Below are 17,491 nucleotides of genomic sequence, written 5' to 3' on the forward strand. Positions count from 1 at the left end.
ACATGTTGATATGTGGACTACATGCTGCCGTTCTACAATGGATATTTTAGTGCATCGTGTGTGTGTGTGTGTGTGTTTATGCCTGCAACATACCAAGCTTGACTTCTGCATTCTCAGTGAGCAGAACGTTTTGTCCTTTAATGTCTCTGTGTATCACATGATGAGAGTGGAGATGGGAAAGACCCTGGAAGACCAACACACACAGCATCACATGACTACTCCTGCTAGAAATTTTACACAGACCCTGGAAGACCAACACACACAGCATCACATGACCACTCCTGCTAGAAATGTGACAGTAGAGCCTTCATTGCAACACAAACGCTGTTGTGTTGACTTGTTTTCAGAGTGTTGAACACAGTGATGCTATCTTCCATGTTCCTGGTTGTGTGTCTGTGCACTGGGACAGAACTGGTTGGAAAAATAAAAATCGTGTTGAATGTTTTATGTTTAATCAGCCAAAATAAAATAAAATAAACTAAGTTGTGTGGCCATCATTTAAAAAAGACTTTGTTTGATCTACACCACAGAATATTCCACTGCAACACGGGGGACCCACACTGCAGCTGCCAATCAGTGGCGGAGTAAGAATTTGTGTGTTTATGTCAGTCTGTGTATGTGCACGACCATGTATGTGTGTATTTGTGTATGGGCATGGCCATCTATGTGTGTATTTGTGTATGTGCATGGCCATATATGTGTGTATTTGTGTATGGGCATGGCCATCTATGTGTGTATTTATGTATATGCATGGCCATGTATGTGTGTATTTGTGAGTGTGCGTTTTTCAAGTCACGCTTCTTCAAAGGAGGCTAAATCAACACAGGAAGTGGGTCCAATTTGACACAATGGCTTCACCCTGCTAACCTGTGTGTGTGTGTGTGACTATGTGACAGTGATACAGTCTGTGTGTGTGTGTGTGTGTGTGTGTGTGTGTGTGTGTGTGTGTGTGTGTGTGTGTGGTGCATGCGTGTGTGTGTGTGTGGTTGAAACAATAAGGAGACAACAGGGGGCAGTGTGTGTCAAGTCTGCAGCTCTGCATGTTGACCCATTTAAAAGGTGTAGGACATGATACACAATGAGGTGTTCCTCAGGGACACACATCGCTGGCCCGAGTTCAAACTATAAGTGTCAGCGTCACAAACAGTGTGTGTGTGTGTGAGTGTGTGTGTGTGTGTACACAACTAAGAGAGACTGTATTGTCTGTGTGTGTGTGTGTGTGTGTGTGTGTGTGTGTGTGTGTACAGTCATGTCCTGCGGCGTGTTTGTTGGTGTATGTTGGGGAAGTGTAAACGGAGACATGTGGTTCTGTTGGAGTGTGTGTTGCTGTACATGTGGGTGTGAGTTGATGATCGGGTCTGTGTGTGTCTCCACTTATGCACATACAAAAATGAACTATAATATTACTACAGTATACTATAAGACTTGTATAGTGTCCTGTAGTAAGTGTGTAGTGGTCTATATTATGGTGTTACCATAGTTTTGCTGTAGTGCTATTCTATCAGCTATAGTAACCCTACAATATTTCAATAGTAATGTTTGTAAAGGAAACTAGTGTTTTCTTTGGTGCTTCTGTAGTATCCCTATTATTTTAAATAGTATTAATTTAATATAGTATATTATAGTGTTTCTGCAGTTGTTTTTCGAACACACTATAGAACATTCCTCTAGTAATACTATGATGAACTTACAGTAGTATTACTAAAGTGTTCTTTGGCGTTTCTATAGTAAAATATTTATGGTGATATTTTAGCGTGGCCTAACTTTTTACCGCAACCTCGGTTAGGAGTGAAGTGGCACTGCAGCTTTTTTGACCTTAAAATAACAGCTTCAAAATCATTTTGATGGTACACTCACAACCGGGTCGTGCAGAAACTCAGTGTAGGCCAATGTAATGTCACAAACATTATATATATCTTTGAGAGAAGGACTTTCATGGGCGGCACGGTGGCGCAGTGGTTAGCACAGGGACGGCACAGTGGCGCAGTGGTTAGCGTGGTCGCCTCACAGTAAGAAGGTCCTGGGTTCGAGCCCCGGGGTAGTCCAACCTTGGGGGTCACCCCGGGTCGTCCTCTGTGTGGAGTTTGCATGTTGTCCCCGTGTCTATGTGGGTTTCCTCCGGGTGCTCCGGTTTCCTCCCACAGTCCAAAGACATGTAGGTCAGGTGAATCGTCCATACTAAATTGTCCCTAGGTATGAATGTGTGTGTGTGTGTGTGTGTGTGTGTGTGTGTGTGTGTGTGTGTGTGTGTGTGTATGTCGGCCCTGTGTGACAGTCTGGAGGCCTGTCCAGGTTGTCTCCTCGCCTGTCGCCCAATGACTGCTGGGATAGGCTCCAGCATCCCCGCAACCCTGAGAGCAGGATAAGTAGTTCGGAAAATGGATGGATGGAATCACTTTCATTTGTTATGTTAAGGGAGATGTGTGAGAGTTGACCTGTAGGTGGCAACACTGTGTTAATCTTACGTATCTGTGATCTACTAGACAAGAGAAGTGATTGCGCCAATGTACAAGGCATGTTCTGTACTGTGTCCCAGAAATGGCTTTGTTTCTCTCTCGAAGGGAAGACGTTTGCGCTAGCCTACTTTTTCCAAGAAGACATGTATGAGGTAATCCCCGCGGAGTGGATTGAGGACCTTGATCCTAATGGTGAAGCAGAAGACCATGAACACATAGTGAAATGGCGAAGTAAGGGGAATCGTCGCTTTCAATGGTAAGCTCAAAGTAGCCAGCGTTAGCTAAATTACGATAAAACTTGCTTGTCTTGGCCTGTTGATTTTGTGTTAAAACCCCTTCAGTTGTTGATAGAGAGTAAGGTAAATCCCCAAGTAGTTTACCCACCTCTTGAAAATGAGTCTGAGAGTTACTCATCTCTTTTCTGTTCAGCTGTAATAAGGTAACGTTAGCTAGCTAATCAGTGAGGGTAAACTGCAGCTTGACCAACGTTAGGGTTGCCGTGGTTATCTGTGTTACACGGTGGTTGGGCATACACCGAGTACATTACGTTACTTGCCCACCGGATGACGGACGCCAGCCTTGGTTAGCCTTCACAAGATATTCCAACGAGCTAGCTAGATAACTACTCTAGCTAACGTTAGCCATCTATTCTATTTATTAATCAATTTACATAAACATTCTAGGTAGCTAGCTAGAAACGTTAGCTAGCCAGTTAGAAAGTCTTGTGTGGGCTAAGCAAGGCTAGCATCCGTCATCCATTGGGTTATCTAGCTACCTAACTATTCTATCAATTAGCTAGCTAACGTTAGCCAGCGTCCTACGACTCCTACACGACCTACAGAAAAAAAAACGTAGGCTACTGTGTAACCAGTAACACCGGTGTTGTCATGAGTTCCTAGTCCACCAGTAGTTATTTCTGGTGTTGTGTTTTGCTAAATTCTAATAAGTTTTTTGTTCTGTCCCCAAAAGAGTGTGTGCAGGAGCAGCACCCTGACTTCACCTTCAAGGAAATTTTGGCAGTCATGAGAATGAAACTGAACAATGAGAGTAAATACCTCAAAAGGTAAATTGATTAATAAATAGATTAAAATGTAGTTTGTTTTTCATTTTTCTTTGTGTTAATGTGTTTTATGTAATGTGTAATCTTGCATTGAAACTTCTCTGCATTCTAGTGTAACCCAGAGTGGGGAGTAAGGACAAACTCTGGTCACACTGACACTATGCTTTCATTTGTGTGACACCATATTGACTATAGGGCTGACTATACAAATATTATAGCTAATTAGTTATAAATTCACTAATATCAGTACAGCTAGCTGTATAGTATTACTATAGTTATTTCATATAGTGGAATACTAAAGATATAGCAATACTATATAAAACTACAGTACAACTATAGTTATACTATAGTTGCCATAGAAATACTATAGGGAACACTATATAGCAATACTATATAAACACTATGGTATAACCAAATAATCACCATAGCTAACTCCAAAGTATTAATATAGTAATTTTCTATAGTGCATCCCAAAAAACCATAGAAATACTATAGTAAATTTTGATAGTTTTTTGTGGTATTTCAAAGTTATTTTCTATAATAAAACTATAGTGTTTGTTTTGTAAGTGTGGGTTTGTTAGCATGGCCGTAAATCAGCCTCAGCAGTGGAAACATAACGGAGGCTTTCTCAGGACCTCGTGATCTCTTGGTAATTCTAACCACAACATCTCTCTCTCTCACACACACACACAAACACACACACACACACACACACACACACACACACACACACACACCAGGGTTTCACTGCAGCTTTACTCCACCAGCATGTGTGAGGAGATGATGTGATGACAGACAGGAACACAACCAACGTGGCAACTTGTCACTGACAGATTGGCCTCGCCACCCTGACACAGGTACTTAAAGAGAGCGACCAAGGCCGCCATTTTGACGGTTTTGCATTTTCAAAGTTGAATAATTCTGTGGGGAAAAAGAAGATACAGACCTGCCGCTCCCCGAACGCTCCTGAAATCGCATTTATTTGCATTAAATGCATAAAACAAAAGTTATGATCAGATCTACCTAAAACGACCATGAGCTGCCAAAAAGACTGCTTGTAATTTGTGCGTCATGTCAGTGTTTATGATGTATGTTAGTCACGTCATTTCCTTCACGGCGCCCATTGCTGTGTCCCAGAAACACACTAGCGCCCTCCAGTGCAGAAAAATACTCTAAACTTGACCCCCCCCCATTTTTTCTCCCCAATTGTACCTGGCCAATCGCCCCGCTCTCTGAGCCGTCCCGGTCTCTGCTCCACCCCCTCTGCCGATCTGGGGAGGGCTGCAGACTACCACATGCCTCCTCTGATACATGTGGAGTCACCAGCCGCTTCTTTTCACCTGACGCTGAGGAGTTTCACCGGGGGACATAGCGTGTGGGGGGATCACGCTATCCCCCCCAGTTCCCCCTCCTCCCTGAACAGGCGCCCCGACCGACCAGAGGAGGCATCAGTGCAGCGGCCACCACACATACCCACATCCGGCTTCCCACCCGCAGACACAGCCAATTGTGTCTGTAGGGACGCACGACCAGGTCAGAGGTAACACGCGGATTCAATCTGGCGATTCCCGTATTGGAAGGCAACAGAATAGACTGCTACGCTACCCACCAAGGCGCTGCTGTTGTAATGACCATGGATGACTACACTCGCTAGCCCTTGGCTAACAGGTCAGACCCTTTAGTCGACTGGTTAACGTTGTCGCCCATGGTGTGGGAGAGCTGGGTTCACGTCCCAGCTGCGGCGGTTACTGGCTGCCCCCAGAATTTGCTACAGTATTAAAGTTGTTAAAATGTTAATTTTGGTGTCAGTCGTTTCCTAACAGACATACTAACAGGGTCGGGTCGGTCGACATACCAACATATGTAATGCATTAATATCTCAACTGGGTATTTATCTTGACACAATATAGAGGCTAGAAACCGGCCGTCATTTTGACCGCCTGCGGTCGTTTTAGGTAGGAGTGAAATGCCAGTCGCATTTATTCAAAAGGAGCACCTGCTTTTTTTGTGTAAGTGCAGGTGTACGTCCACCAACACCCCCTCTTCACTGCTTCTATCTGCTAGTTCAGCACCCACAGTACAGGTTGGTGAGGGTGGAAGATATTTCCACAGGGAACAAGAATTCAGTAGTCACGTGGCAGAAGCAGCCTGAAGAACCAGCACTTCTCTAAGAAGCTACAAAACAAGCAAGTGTTGGACAGCAGGGCTGGAATAAAACCAGGGCTGCTTAAACCAGGGCTCGAAGAAAACCAGGGCTGCTTAAACCAGGGCTGGAAGAAAACCAGGGCTGCTTAAACCAGGGCTGCTTAAACCAGGGCTGGAAGAAAACCGGGGCTGCTTAAACCAGGGCTCGAAGAAAACCAGGGCTGCTTAAACCAAGGCTGGAAGAAAACCAGGGCTGCTCAAACCAGGGCTGCTTAAACCAGGGCTGCTTGAACCAGGGCAGGCTAAACCAAGGCTGGAAGAAAACCAGGGCTGCTTAAACAAGGGCTGGCTAAACCAGGGCTGGAAGAAAACCAGGGCTGCTTAAACCAGGTCTGGTTCTGGTTGTGTTATCTAGTCTACACAACCAGACAAGGAGCTGCGTCCAGCAGGGGAACCTGTCAGAGACCGCTGGGTGAGAGCTGGGTGAGTGATGTGTGTGTGCATGTGTGGGAGCAGACAGCTGGCTGGAGACAGACGGCACAAAACACTAGAAAGTTCCTTTTCCTCTGGCAACATAAACACGTGTGTCTGCTTACATGTGGGCTGAGAGAGTCTGTCAGGAGGGATTACTGAACAGGACCAGGGCCCAGCTTCTGGAACATTTAAATGGACTGGCCAAACTACCTTCACATTCACGGCTGGAAAATTGGATCCATGCTTAACACAACTTCCTGAGTGACGTGAGTTCAAGATATCGTGACCTCAATCCTCATTCTGCTCCTCTTACGATGCGTGATGCAGGATCACTGACTGGTGCATGCTGGGAGACAGCAGACTGACTTGTTAACTGTAACCCTCCAAGCGTAACTCCACTTTGTTGGGACTCAGTATCACAGCAGTTTCTGTAGCCGTGGCCTAAAGGTAATAGAAGCGGGCTTGTGACCGGTAGGGCGCTGGTTCGATCCACGGACCAGCAGGAAAATGTGAGTGTGCAGGGTGAATGAATGGCGCTCTCCTTCCTTCAGCACCCCGGCTGATGCGCCGTGGTGCTGAGGGAGCTGTGCTGGGCAGCTCCCAGCTGTGAATGTGCAGCAGGGCGTAGCTGACAAAGAGCACATACTATGAGGGGCATCCGGGTAGTGTAGCGGTCTGTTCCAGTGCCTACCAACACGAGGCTCTCCGGTTCAAATCCCAGCGTTGTCTCCGGCTTGGTCGGGCGTCCGTACAGACACAGTTGGGCGTGTCTGCGGGTGGGAAGCTGGATGTGGGTATGTGTCCGGGTCGCTGCACTAGCGCCTCCTCTGGTCGGTCAGGGGGCGCCTGTTCGGGGGGGCGCCTGTTCGGGGGGGGGCATGTGTTAGTCTGCAGCCCTCCCCAGATCGGCAGAGGGGGTGGAGCAGCGACCGGGACGGCTCGGAAGAGTGGGGTAACTGGCTGGGTACAACTGAGGAGAGCACACATGCTCAGCTTACTACCCTGGGCAAATAAAGGTTTACATAAAACGGTAAAGTGCTTATGTTGAGGAGTTTTGTAATGTGATGTTTATGATTCAAACGTGTGTCATCATTAAACAACTTTTACTGCATGTAACATTCACCCATTTTGTCTAAAGTTACGAAGTACTTGCAAAGTATAGCCTCTACATTTACACAGGGAAAGGGTGTAATACCCTTAACAAAGTAAAACAAAACAGGTGTGTGGAGTGTGTGTGTAGTGTGTGTGTGTAATGTGTGCTCGTGGAAGTGGAGTGTGGATGTGCGCTCAGCTGAGCGTCTTCACAACTCACCCTGAGCACCTCCCTGCAGATGTAAGCGATCCAGTCCTCCTTCAGACAGTTTCCTTTGGTCTTCTTCACCAAGTCCGTCACTGAGCCAGCTCCACAGTACTCCATCACCAGCTGGACGGGTGGAGAGAGGGAGCAGACACAAAGACAGACAAGGGACAAACGCAAGGAAACACAGATAGACAAGCACACGGACACAGATAGACAGGTAAGACAGATATTCCGGTACATTCCGGTACTTCAAACAAAACAATAAAAGAAGAAGAGTGATTTGCCAAGAGAGGGGATGTGTGGTTGTGTACTATTGTACAATTTATCATCAAAAACTGATTTATATTGGTTAACGTTGTGTACACGTTCTATCACATCACCTTTCCTGGACACACATAAGGACAAGGTACTCTATTATGACTCAAGGCATCCATCCATCATCCGTCCATCATCCATCCATCCATTATCCAAACCGCTTATCCTGCTCTCTAGTCCATGGGCCAGAGCCCAAAATTTCCTATTTCGGTACACTCAAGGTGGCAAAACTTACTTATAATTTTTGAAAGGATCCATGTCTGTAGATGATATTTTGGTATGATAACCATTCCTGAGTGGCAGCTGTATCACAGTTATCAGCTCATGAAGTTAACCACCCGCTAAACTAAATTGCATTTTAGACGCTGGTGCACATCCTGGTTTAGCCTCATGGTCAGGACATTTTTCAATGTTCTATAATATTGTCTTTGGTATCATTTTAAAGGGGACCTTCTTAGCTTTCATTCAAGCCCTGTTTTGGATATTTCTCACAAATATAGAGGTCACTTGAGCTCTTCAACCCGTCAATAACACACATCTTTCTGCAATGTTCGCCTAAACTATATACTTTCTTTTAGCCCTGTGGCATCTAGGAATATCAGGGACACAAAACACAAAAACTGGAATACTCACAGGACTGTAAAGATTCAGGAAATGTATAATATACCCATACTATTTCATTGTGTGAGGTGATTGTGAACCTTAAATTAGAAGGGCATTATTACTAAGAAACTAACTAGACCAAAGCCAGTTAGTCCATGGGTCAGCCCAGATATCGACATCACCCAAGGTGACACAACTTCACTGGTGCCATTTTATTTGGTACACTAACAGAAGTAAAATAATACATGATAACCTTTCCAAATGAGCAGCTATTTCATTTTTCTTTCAGGAAACCTGTTTCTGTGCCTCTCACGATTGTGTATTTGCCCAGATTTTTACAAATATAGCATTTCAACACCCCTGGTACTGATTAGCCTAGCTTAAACTCTGGGACAGTTCTTAGTTGGCCAACAACCAAGGATAACCAGTACTGTGTACTTCCATTCATTGTGCTAAGCTACGCTAACGTGCAGCCAGATAGCTTTCTACTAAACACATATAGAGGAAACTGGTATCTATCTTCTTGTCTCACTCTGGAGAAGATTGTAAGCTAATTTCCCATTGTGTTAGCATGTTCTTTTAATGTAACGAGGAACTTTCATCTTGTGTTGATTTTAGCGGCCTCATGTGGACAAAATACAGCTGTTGCATAGCAACTAGGTAATGTATCTATTTGTGGCTATGTAAGATAAATAATGGTAATATGACGCTGGTGAAGCAAAGTAAACTTTGTTTTAGTAGTGTTCATACACCTAAGTTACATGTATTTGTTTGTATGTGGCAGGTGAAAACTGACTGAATATGGCCACTGGTGAACAAGCAAGTTTTTACCCAATACCAAAGCGCCCACGGGTGGAGTGCATTATCCACTGTTCTGATGATACAGATAAGCTGGTTTCACTACAAAGTGTCGACTCATGGAGAACTCTGCTCAGGGCAGCTCAGATACGAAATCATGCACCAATTTTGAAACTGGCAAAATACATTCCTGAGGGACAGATTCCAGCAATCTACTACCACAGAAAGTGTCGCAGTATCTTCACTATGAAGCAAATTCTTGATGGCCTCCTTGCAAAAGAAAAGAAAAGTTGTGTCTCTGCTGAAGAGAAACAATCTAAGAGAGTAGCTCGACATGCTCCAAGTACATCTAGGACTTATGATGCAGAGTGCATATTTTGTCAGAAAAACAGCAAATATTCCAAGAGACAGAATACGAGAGAAGTACTGGTGCAGTGTCGAGAACTGCGAGCTAATGCAAAGATCAGGAGTGCAGCCACAAAGAAAAGGGACAGCAGAATCCTTGCCATTGTGAGTAGAGACCTTGTAGCAGCTGAAGGGCACTACCACAGGTCATGCTATAGACTTTACACCAAAGAAGAGGTTTCCAAAGGAGAGGTTGCCAGCAATGAAGATGATGATGCTGCAGCCCAGTATGAAGCTGCTGTGAATAAGGCATACAATGAGCTGTTCCTCTTCATCAGGATGGAGCTTTTTGGCAATCCTCAAGTGATGACAATGACTGATCTCTCTTCTAGACTGGTAGCTTCAATGAACTCCCAAGGCATTGCCCAAGTCAAGGAATCAACCAAGAAGCACATAAGGCGAAACCTGGAGAGTGAGTTTGCTGGAGCCTTGCAGATATTCCCTGATGAGAAAGGAAAATTCCTCCTCTATCCCGATAACTTGTCCATGAGGGAACTTGCCAAAGAAAATCAGTCTCTCAAAAGGGAGCTGCAGACCCTGAAAAGTGTCAGTGCACAAGATGTTATAGCCAAAGCAGCCATCAAATTGAGAGCAGACATTAAAAGTCAAGATGTTCCTCAAACCTGGCCGCCTGAAGTCAAACCAGAAGCAGAATGTCCTACCATTCCAGAGTCGCTCATTATCTTCCTGTACTCTCTACTCACAGGCTCAAATGATCCTGATCATGCATCCCAGAGAGTGCAGTGCCTTCTGCAGTCATTTGGCCATGACATAGTATATGCAGTGACATGTGGAAATACCAAGCCTTCCAAGCACATTGTTCTGCCATTCAGTGTCAAATCGTTGACAGGAAATGTAGAGTTGATAAACATCCTCAACCGACTTGGTCACAGTGTGTCCTATTCACAGATGGAAGAGATCAACACTGCCCTGTGTCTCCAGAAACTCTCATTAACAGGGAGTGGCATTGCCCTTCCAGCTAACATCCATCCTGGCATATTCACAACTTTAGCCTGGGACAATATCGACCGTCTTGAAGAAACTGTCAGTGGTGAGGGAACATCTCACAGAGTCGATGGGATTGCTGTGCAAGCAAAGCCAGTCAACCCACTTCCTGTCCAACCCATGCCCACTGTTCCCAAAACAAAGAAGAGAAGCATTGATGGACCCCTACCAATGTTACCAACTTACAATGCTGGACAACGGGTAGGGCCACCACAAAGCAAAAAGTCAGATGCCGATACTGCAGCCAATACTAAGCTTGCCAGAGAGAAAAACCTTCTTTGGGTCCTAGCACGCATGTCACAACAAGAAGAACAGTCAGTCAGCAGCTGGACAGGCTTCAACATCCTGACTCGAGGAGAGATGACGGTCATCCCCGACAATATAGGCTATCTGCCTACCATCAATGCTCCAGCGACACAAATGTCTACTGTCAACGAGGTGCTTAACCAGTCACTGAGCATCATGCAGTGCTTAGGCCTGAGGAAGATTGTCTGTGTCTTTGACCAAGCCCTGTATGCGAAGGCTGTCGAGATCACATGGAAACACCATGACAAGTTCCATGATATCATCGTTAGGCTTGGGGTATTCCACACCATCTGCACACTGCTGGCAATAATAGGAAAGCGTTTCCAAGATGCTGGACTCAAAGACCTCTGCATTGAGTCTGGCATGATTGCAGAAGGCTCAATTGCTGGTGTTATGGATGGCCGCAAGTACAACAGGGCAGTGCGACTACACAAGCTCCTGTATGAGGCTCTCATGCGACTGACCTTGAATGGTTTCCTGTCCTGGTTGGAAGAAACTCACAGGAATGACATGGTTCACCTGAATGAGACACTGAAGACCATTGACAGCCTTGGGAAAGAAGTCTCACAACATGCTTTGAAGGAGGTCCTCGAGAACAGCTCTTGTACACGCATCATGGATCTATTTGAAGTCTACCGTGAGTTCCTTAGAGGTGGAAACGGCAGCCTCTCGAACTTCTGGATGTCCTATTTGGACATGGTTGAAATCTTGTTGGGGCTCATCCGAGCATCCAGAGAGGGAGACTGGATGCTACACTTGGCTAGCATTCGAGCAATGATCCCATGGTGCGTTGCTTATGACAGGATGAATTATGCACGCTACCTCCCCTACTACTACGCCCAGATGTCTGAGCTGCCCATCACACACCCAGATGTGTACACAGAATTCATGGAAGGAGGCTTCTCAGTCCAACTGGGCTCCACCAATCCCTTTGGCCGAATCCCTGTTGACCAAGCTATAGAAGAAACGGTGAACAAAGACACCCAAACAGCTGGAGAGACAAAGGGATTCGGCTTGAATCTACAGAGTCCAAGGATCAAGACAGATGAAGCAGATGTCCAGTCTGTCATGGACCTTATGGAGAATAACTGGCTCAATCCTATGTCCCCTGATGAGATTGATTTGGTTAGCCTCTCCACTGGCAACATGGCTCCACCTGATGTGACCATAGATCTCTTGAGAGCTCTTGAGAAAGGAGAAGAGGCCTACCAAGCATTCCAGCAAACAAGGTTAGATGCAGACCCACCACCTGTGAAATTCCACGACAAGATGACCAAGCAAAGTCTGAAAACATTCTCCAATGTCAGCACAAAACAAGCTCATGGAAAGAAAGCACAGGATGTGGTTCTGAAGGCAGATAGAAACCTTTTCAGTCACATGATCCTGGTGGCTGAAAGCAGGAAGGTGAATCTGAAGGATGTCCTTGCCTACCCATTGGGCCCACTACCATGGGCACTGGCAAATGCTGATGGGTCCTTACGAAAAACAAACAAGGCTGCACTTGCCAGAGAGCTTGAAAAGAATGTATATCCTGCAGAAGACATCCCAATCCCATCTACTTCCATCATTGATGGGATGAGCCTGGTCCAAAAAATGAATGGCAACAACAAAACCTTTGCACAGGTGGCAGAGTCAGCCTTGACCCAGGTCCTCCATGAGGGAGCACAGAGTGGGAGGATTGATGTTGTTTTTGATGTCTATCACCAGACTTCGATCAAAGATGCTGAACGACTGAGCCGGGGTGGAGACATCACTCTCCAGTACAAGAATCTTGCAGGGGAACACCACGTCCAGCAGTGGAGAAAATTTCTGTGCAGTTCCTCCAACAAGACCAGTCTCATCAAGTTTCTGGTGGAAGAGTGGAAACTCCCACGATACAGAGCTATGCTGCATGGCAAGGTGTTGTACATGACCTGTGAGGAAACCTGCTACAAGTTGACAGAAGATGGGTGTGAGGAAGCAGCAGAACTGCACTCCACACATGAAGAAGCTGACACCCGTCTGCTCCTGCATGCATTGCATGCAGCAAATGCGGGCTCAAAGTCAGTTATCCTCACAGCTGAGGACACTGATGTCATGGTGCTTTGTCTTGGCTTCCAGAAGGACATCACCTGTCCCATCTACCACAAGTGTGGGACTCAGAACCGCACACGGTTTGTCGACATCACCAAACTTGCAAGTTCACTTGGAGACAGCATCTGTGACAGCCTAATTGGCTTACATGCCTTCACAGGCTGCGACACTGTCAGTGCATTCGCTGGTCGAGGGAAGCTGAATGCCCTGAAGATAGTGAGAAAGCACACTTCCTGCCAAGAGACTTTTAGTCAACTGGGACAGACATGGAATGTGAGTGATGAGCTGTTCCAGAAAATTGAGCAGTTCACCTGCCGGATGTATGTTGCTAATAGCAGCACTGCTGAGGTGAACAAACTGCGTTACCAGCTCTTCTGCACCAAAAGGGGAGAGGTTGAGTCCAGCCAGCTGCCACCATGTAGAGACTGTCTCTTTATGCATGTTCAACGAGCCAACTATCAGGCAGCAATATGGAAGTGCTGTCTGCAGGCTAACCCTGTGGTGCCAAGTCCTACTGAGTATGGATGGACAGACGATGAAGGCAAGCTGGCCATTTACTGGATGCGCTCCCCACCTGCACCAGATGTGGTCTTGGAAATGCTAACATGCAAGTGTGTGCATTCATGCAAAATGCCAAGCTGCATGTGCCTGTCAAATGGACTTCCATGCACAGACATGTGCAGGTTACAGACCTGCAGTAACCAAAAACAGCAGGATGGTCCAGAACTGGACTTTGAACTTGGGGAGTCAGATGATGAGAGAAACGAGCAGTTTGATGAATGACAGTGTGATGATTCTGATGGTATTACTGTGGTAGTAGTCTATTGATGCACAGGATGTTGATTCTGGACTTGGTTACCCAGAGCTTGATAACAATAATGTAACCATATTCACATATACCCATTACCCTACCCATTACCATTACATATACCCACTAATGATATGGGATTACATGTATCATTGACTAAGTATATGTAACTGTCAATGTTGTTTAAAATATTAAAATAGTTCATTACCTCACTATGGTATTCCTTTTTATCATGTATTTTGATTGTGTATTTAAACAAATGTATAGAGACCAGTTTGTGACCTAACTGGCTTTGGTCTAGTTCTCATTTAAGGCTCACAATCACCTCACACAATGAAATAGTATGGGTATATTATACATTTCCTGAATCTTTACAGTCCTGTGAGTATTCCAGTTTTTGTGTTTTGTGTCCCTGATATTCCTAGATGCCGCAGGGCTAAAAGAAAGTATATAGTTTAGGCGAAAATTGCAGAAAGATGTGTGTTATTGACGGGTTGAAGAGCTCAAGTGACCTCTATATTTGTGAGAAATATCCACAACAGGGCTTGAATGAAAGCTAAGAAGGTCCCCTTTAAAATGATACCAAAGACAATATTATAGAACATTGAAAAATGTCCTGACCATGAGGCTAAACCAGGATGTGCACCAGCGTCTAAAATGCAATTTAGTTTAGCGGGTGGTTAACTTCATGAGCTGATAACTGTGATACAGCTGTCACTCAGGAATGGTAATCATACCAAAATATCATCTACAGACATGGATCCTTTCAAAAATTATAAGTAAGTTTTGCCACCTTGAGTGTACCGAAATATCGTCTGACCCATGGACTACTCAGGGTCACGGGGATGCTGGAGCCTATCCCAGCAGTCACTGGGCGGCAGGCGGGGAGACACCCTGGACAGGCCACCAGTACATCACAGGGCCCACACACACACATTCACACCTAGGGACAATTTAGTATGGCCGGGTCACCTGACCTTCATGTCTTTGGACTGTGGGAGGAAACTCGAGCCCCCGGAGGAAACCCACACAGACACGGGGAGAACATGCAAACTCCACACAGAGGACAACCCGGCACGACCCCCAAGGTCGGACTAACCCAGGACCTTGTTGCTGTGAGGTGACCGCGCTAACCACTGCGCCACCATGCCGCCCATGTTTTAGACAGTGGGAGACATTTCACGAGTTGTTCAGTCATGGATGGATGGATGGATAGATGGATGGATGGATGGATGGATGGATGGATGGATGGATGGATGGATGGATGGATGGATGGATGGATGGATGGATGGATGGATGGATGGATGGATGGATGGATGGATGGATGGATGGATGATAGATAGATAGATAGATAGATAGATAGATAGATAGATAGATAGATAGATAGATAGATAGATAGATAGATGGATGAATCTTCTGACCCACAGCTGGTGGTCCTGACCAGCAGGACTCTTCTTGATGAACGCTCCATAATAAGTAGCAACGTTTCTGTGGTGGGAATAACTCTTCAGCATGTTTATCTCCAACTTGATCTCCTCCTCTTCTTCCTACAGGGAAAGGAAAGATAGAGGTTACACAGCTCGTGAGACTGAGTTCAGAACACCATCAGTGGTACCCTCTTTCTCTTCCTCTTCCTCCAAACGAAAAACAAAACAGAGAGAAGATCACCCGAAGCAGTTCTATCACAGAAGGTTGAACCAGTTCATCTGGACACCACGTTTATGAGAGACACGTTTCATCATCATCTCAGCGACCTCCTTGGGTTGAGCTGGTGGTGTCCGTGGTGTCCAGATGAACTGATTCAACTGTCCGTGACTTTCTTACCTGGATTATGGAGTATGCATAAAGACATCAAGTAGTTATAGTTGAGTTGGAGATGATAAGAGGTGATGACTTTTCCACTGTGAGAACCCCCCCCCCTTTTTCCTCCCCAATTGCCAACTGTACCGGGCCAATTACCCCACTCTTCCAAGATGTCCCGGTCACTGCTCCACCCCCTCTGCCGATCCGGGGAGGGCTGCAGACTACCACGTCTACTCCGCCAGCCGCTTCTTTTCACCTGACAAGTGAGGACGTAGCGCGTGGGAGGATCACGCTATTCCCCCCTGTTCCCCCTCCCCGAACAGGCGCCTCGACCGACCAGAGGAGGCACTAGTGCAGCGACAAGGACACATACCCACATCCGGCTTCCCACCCGCAGATACGGCCAATTGTGTCTGTAGGGACGCCCGATCAAGTCAGAGGTAACACGTGGATTTGAACAGGCGATCCCCATGTTGGTAGGCAACGAAATAGACCGCTACGCTACCCGGACGTCCACACTGTTTTTTAATTGATTTCCAACTCCAAATACCCCCCCCCAGTTGTATCCGGCCAATTACCTCACTATTCCAAGCAATCCTGGTCACTGCTCCACCCCCTCTGCCGATCTGGGGAGGGCTGCAGACTACCACATGTCTCCTCCCATACATGTGAAGTCACCAGCTGCTTCGACCAACAGCGACCAGGACACATACTCACCTCCGGCTTCCCACCTAGACACGGCCGACTGTGTCTGTAGGGACGCCCGACCAAGCCGCAGGTAACACGGGGATTCAAACCGGCTACCCGGACGTCCACGCTGTTTCTTAATTGATCTCCAACTCCAAATCCCTAACCCCCTACATGCGTAATACTTCAAAATTCGTCTTTCAGTCCAAGCCTCCTCATCATGCTGAACATACATTATCCTGTACCATCACACATAAAGACTGCAGATACAGGCTTCACATACATTATCCTGTACCATCACACAAAGCCTGCAGATACAGGCTTCACATACATTATCCTGTACCATCACACAAAGCCTGCAGATACAGGCTTCACATACATTATCCTGTACCATTACACATAAAGACTGCAGATACAGGCTTCACATACATTATCCTGTACCGTCACACATAAAGACTGCAGATACAGGCTTTACATACATTATCCTGTACCATCACACATAAAGTCTGCAGATACAGGCTTTACATGCATTATCCTGTACCATCACACACAAAGCCTGCAGATACAGGCTTTACATACATTATCCTGTACCATTACACATAAAGACTGCAGATACAGGCTTCACATACATTATCCTGTACCATTACACATAAAGCCTGCAGATAAAGACTTCACATACATTATCCTGTACCATCACACAAACCCTGCAGATACAGGCTTCACATACATTATCCTGTACCCTCACACACAAAGCCTGCAGATACAGGCTTCACATACATTATCCTGTACCACCACACACAAAACCTGCAGATACAGGCTTCACATACATTATCCTGTACCATCACACACAAAGCCTGCAAATACAGGCTTTACATACATTATCCTGTACCATCACACACAAAGCCTGCAAATACAGGCTTTACATACATTATCCCGTACCATCACACACACAGCCTGCATATACAGGTTTCACATACATTATCCCGTACCATCACACACACAGCCTGCAGATACAGGTTTCACATACATTATTCTGGACCATCACACACACAGCCTGCAGATACAGGCGTTACAGATTTGTGGTTTATGTAAAGTGGTTCACAGAAAGGCCAAATATTGAGACGCATCAGTTTGCATCAAGAACTGATGGTGAGTTAATTGCAGCCTTTTGAATCAAAACCCAATCAAACTGGGACAAACATGGCGTCCCCCTGCCTTTCCTTTCACACAGCCTGCATGTGTTTTCTGGAAAC

At 45.8% G+C, this 17,491-nt stretch overlaps 1 protein-coding gene across 4 annotated transcripts in view; it reads right to left on the bottom strand.

Moving 5' to 3' along the window:
* Positions 1–17,491, bottom strand: part of si:zfos-2326c3.2 (mitogen-activated protein kinase kinase kinase kinase 4) — a 246,232-nt gene that overhangs the window by 201,020 nt on the left and 27,721 nt on the right. For all 4 annotated transcript variants that reach the window (XM_056289366.1, XM_056289375.1, XM_056289358.1 and 1 more), the window contains exons 4-6: positions 15,170–15,295; positions 7,448–7,558; positions 94–184 (exon numbers count right to left, since the gene is read on the bottom strand). In XM_056289366.1, the coding sequence (XP_056145341.1) occupies positions 94–184; positions 7,448–7,558; positions 15,170–15,295 (328 nt within the window). The remainder of the gene's footprint in view (positions 1–93; positions 185–7,447; positions 7,559–15,169; positions 15,296–17,491) is intronic.

Source organism: Lampris incognitus, chromosome 1 (genome assembly GCF_029633865.1).
Source record: "Lampris incognitus isolate fLamInc1 chromosome 1, fLamInc1.hap2, whole genome shotgun sequence".
NCBI lineage: Eukaryota > Metazoa > Chordata > Actinopteri > Lampriformes > Lampridae > Lampris > Lampris incognitus.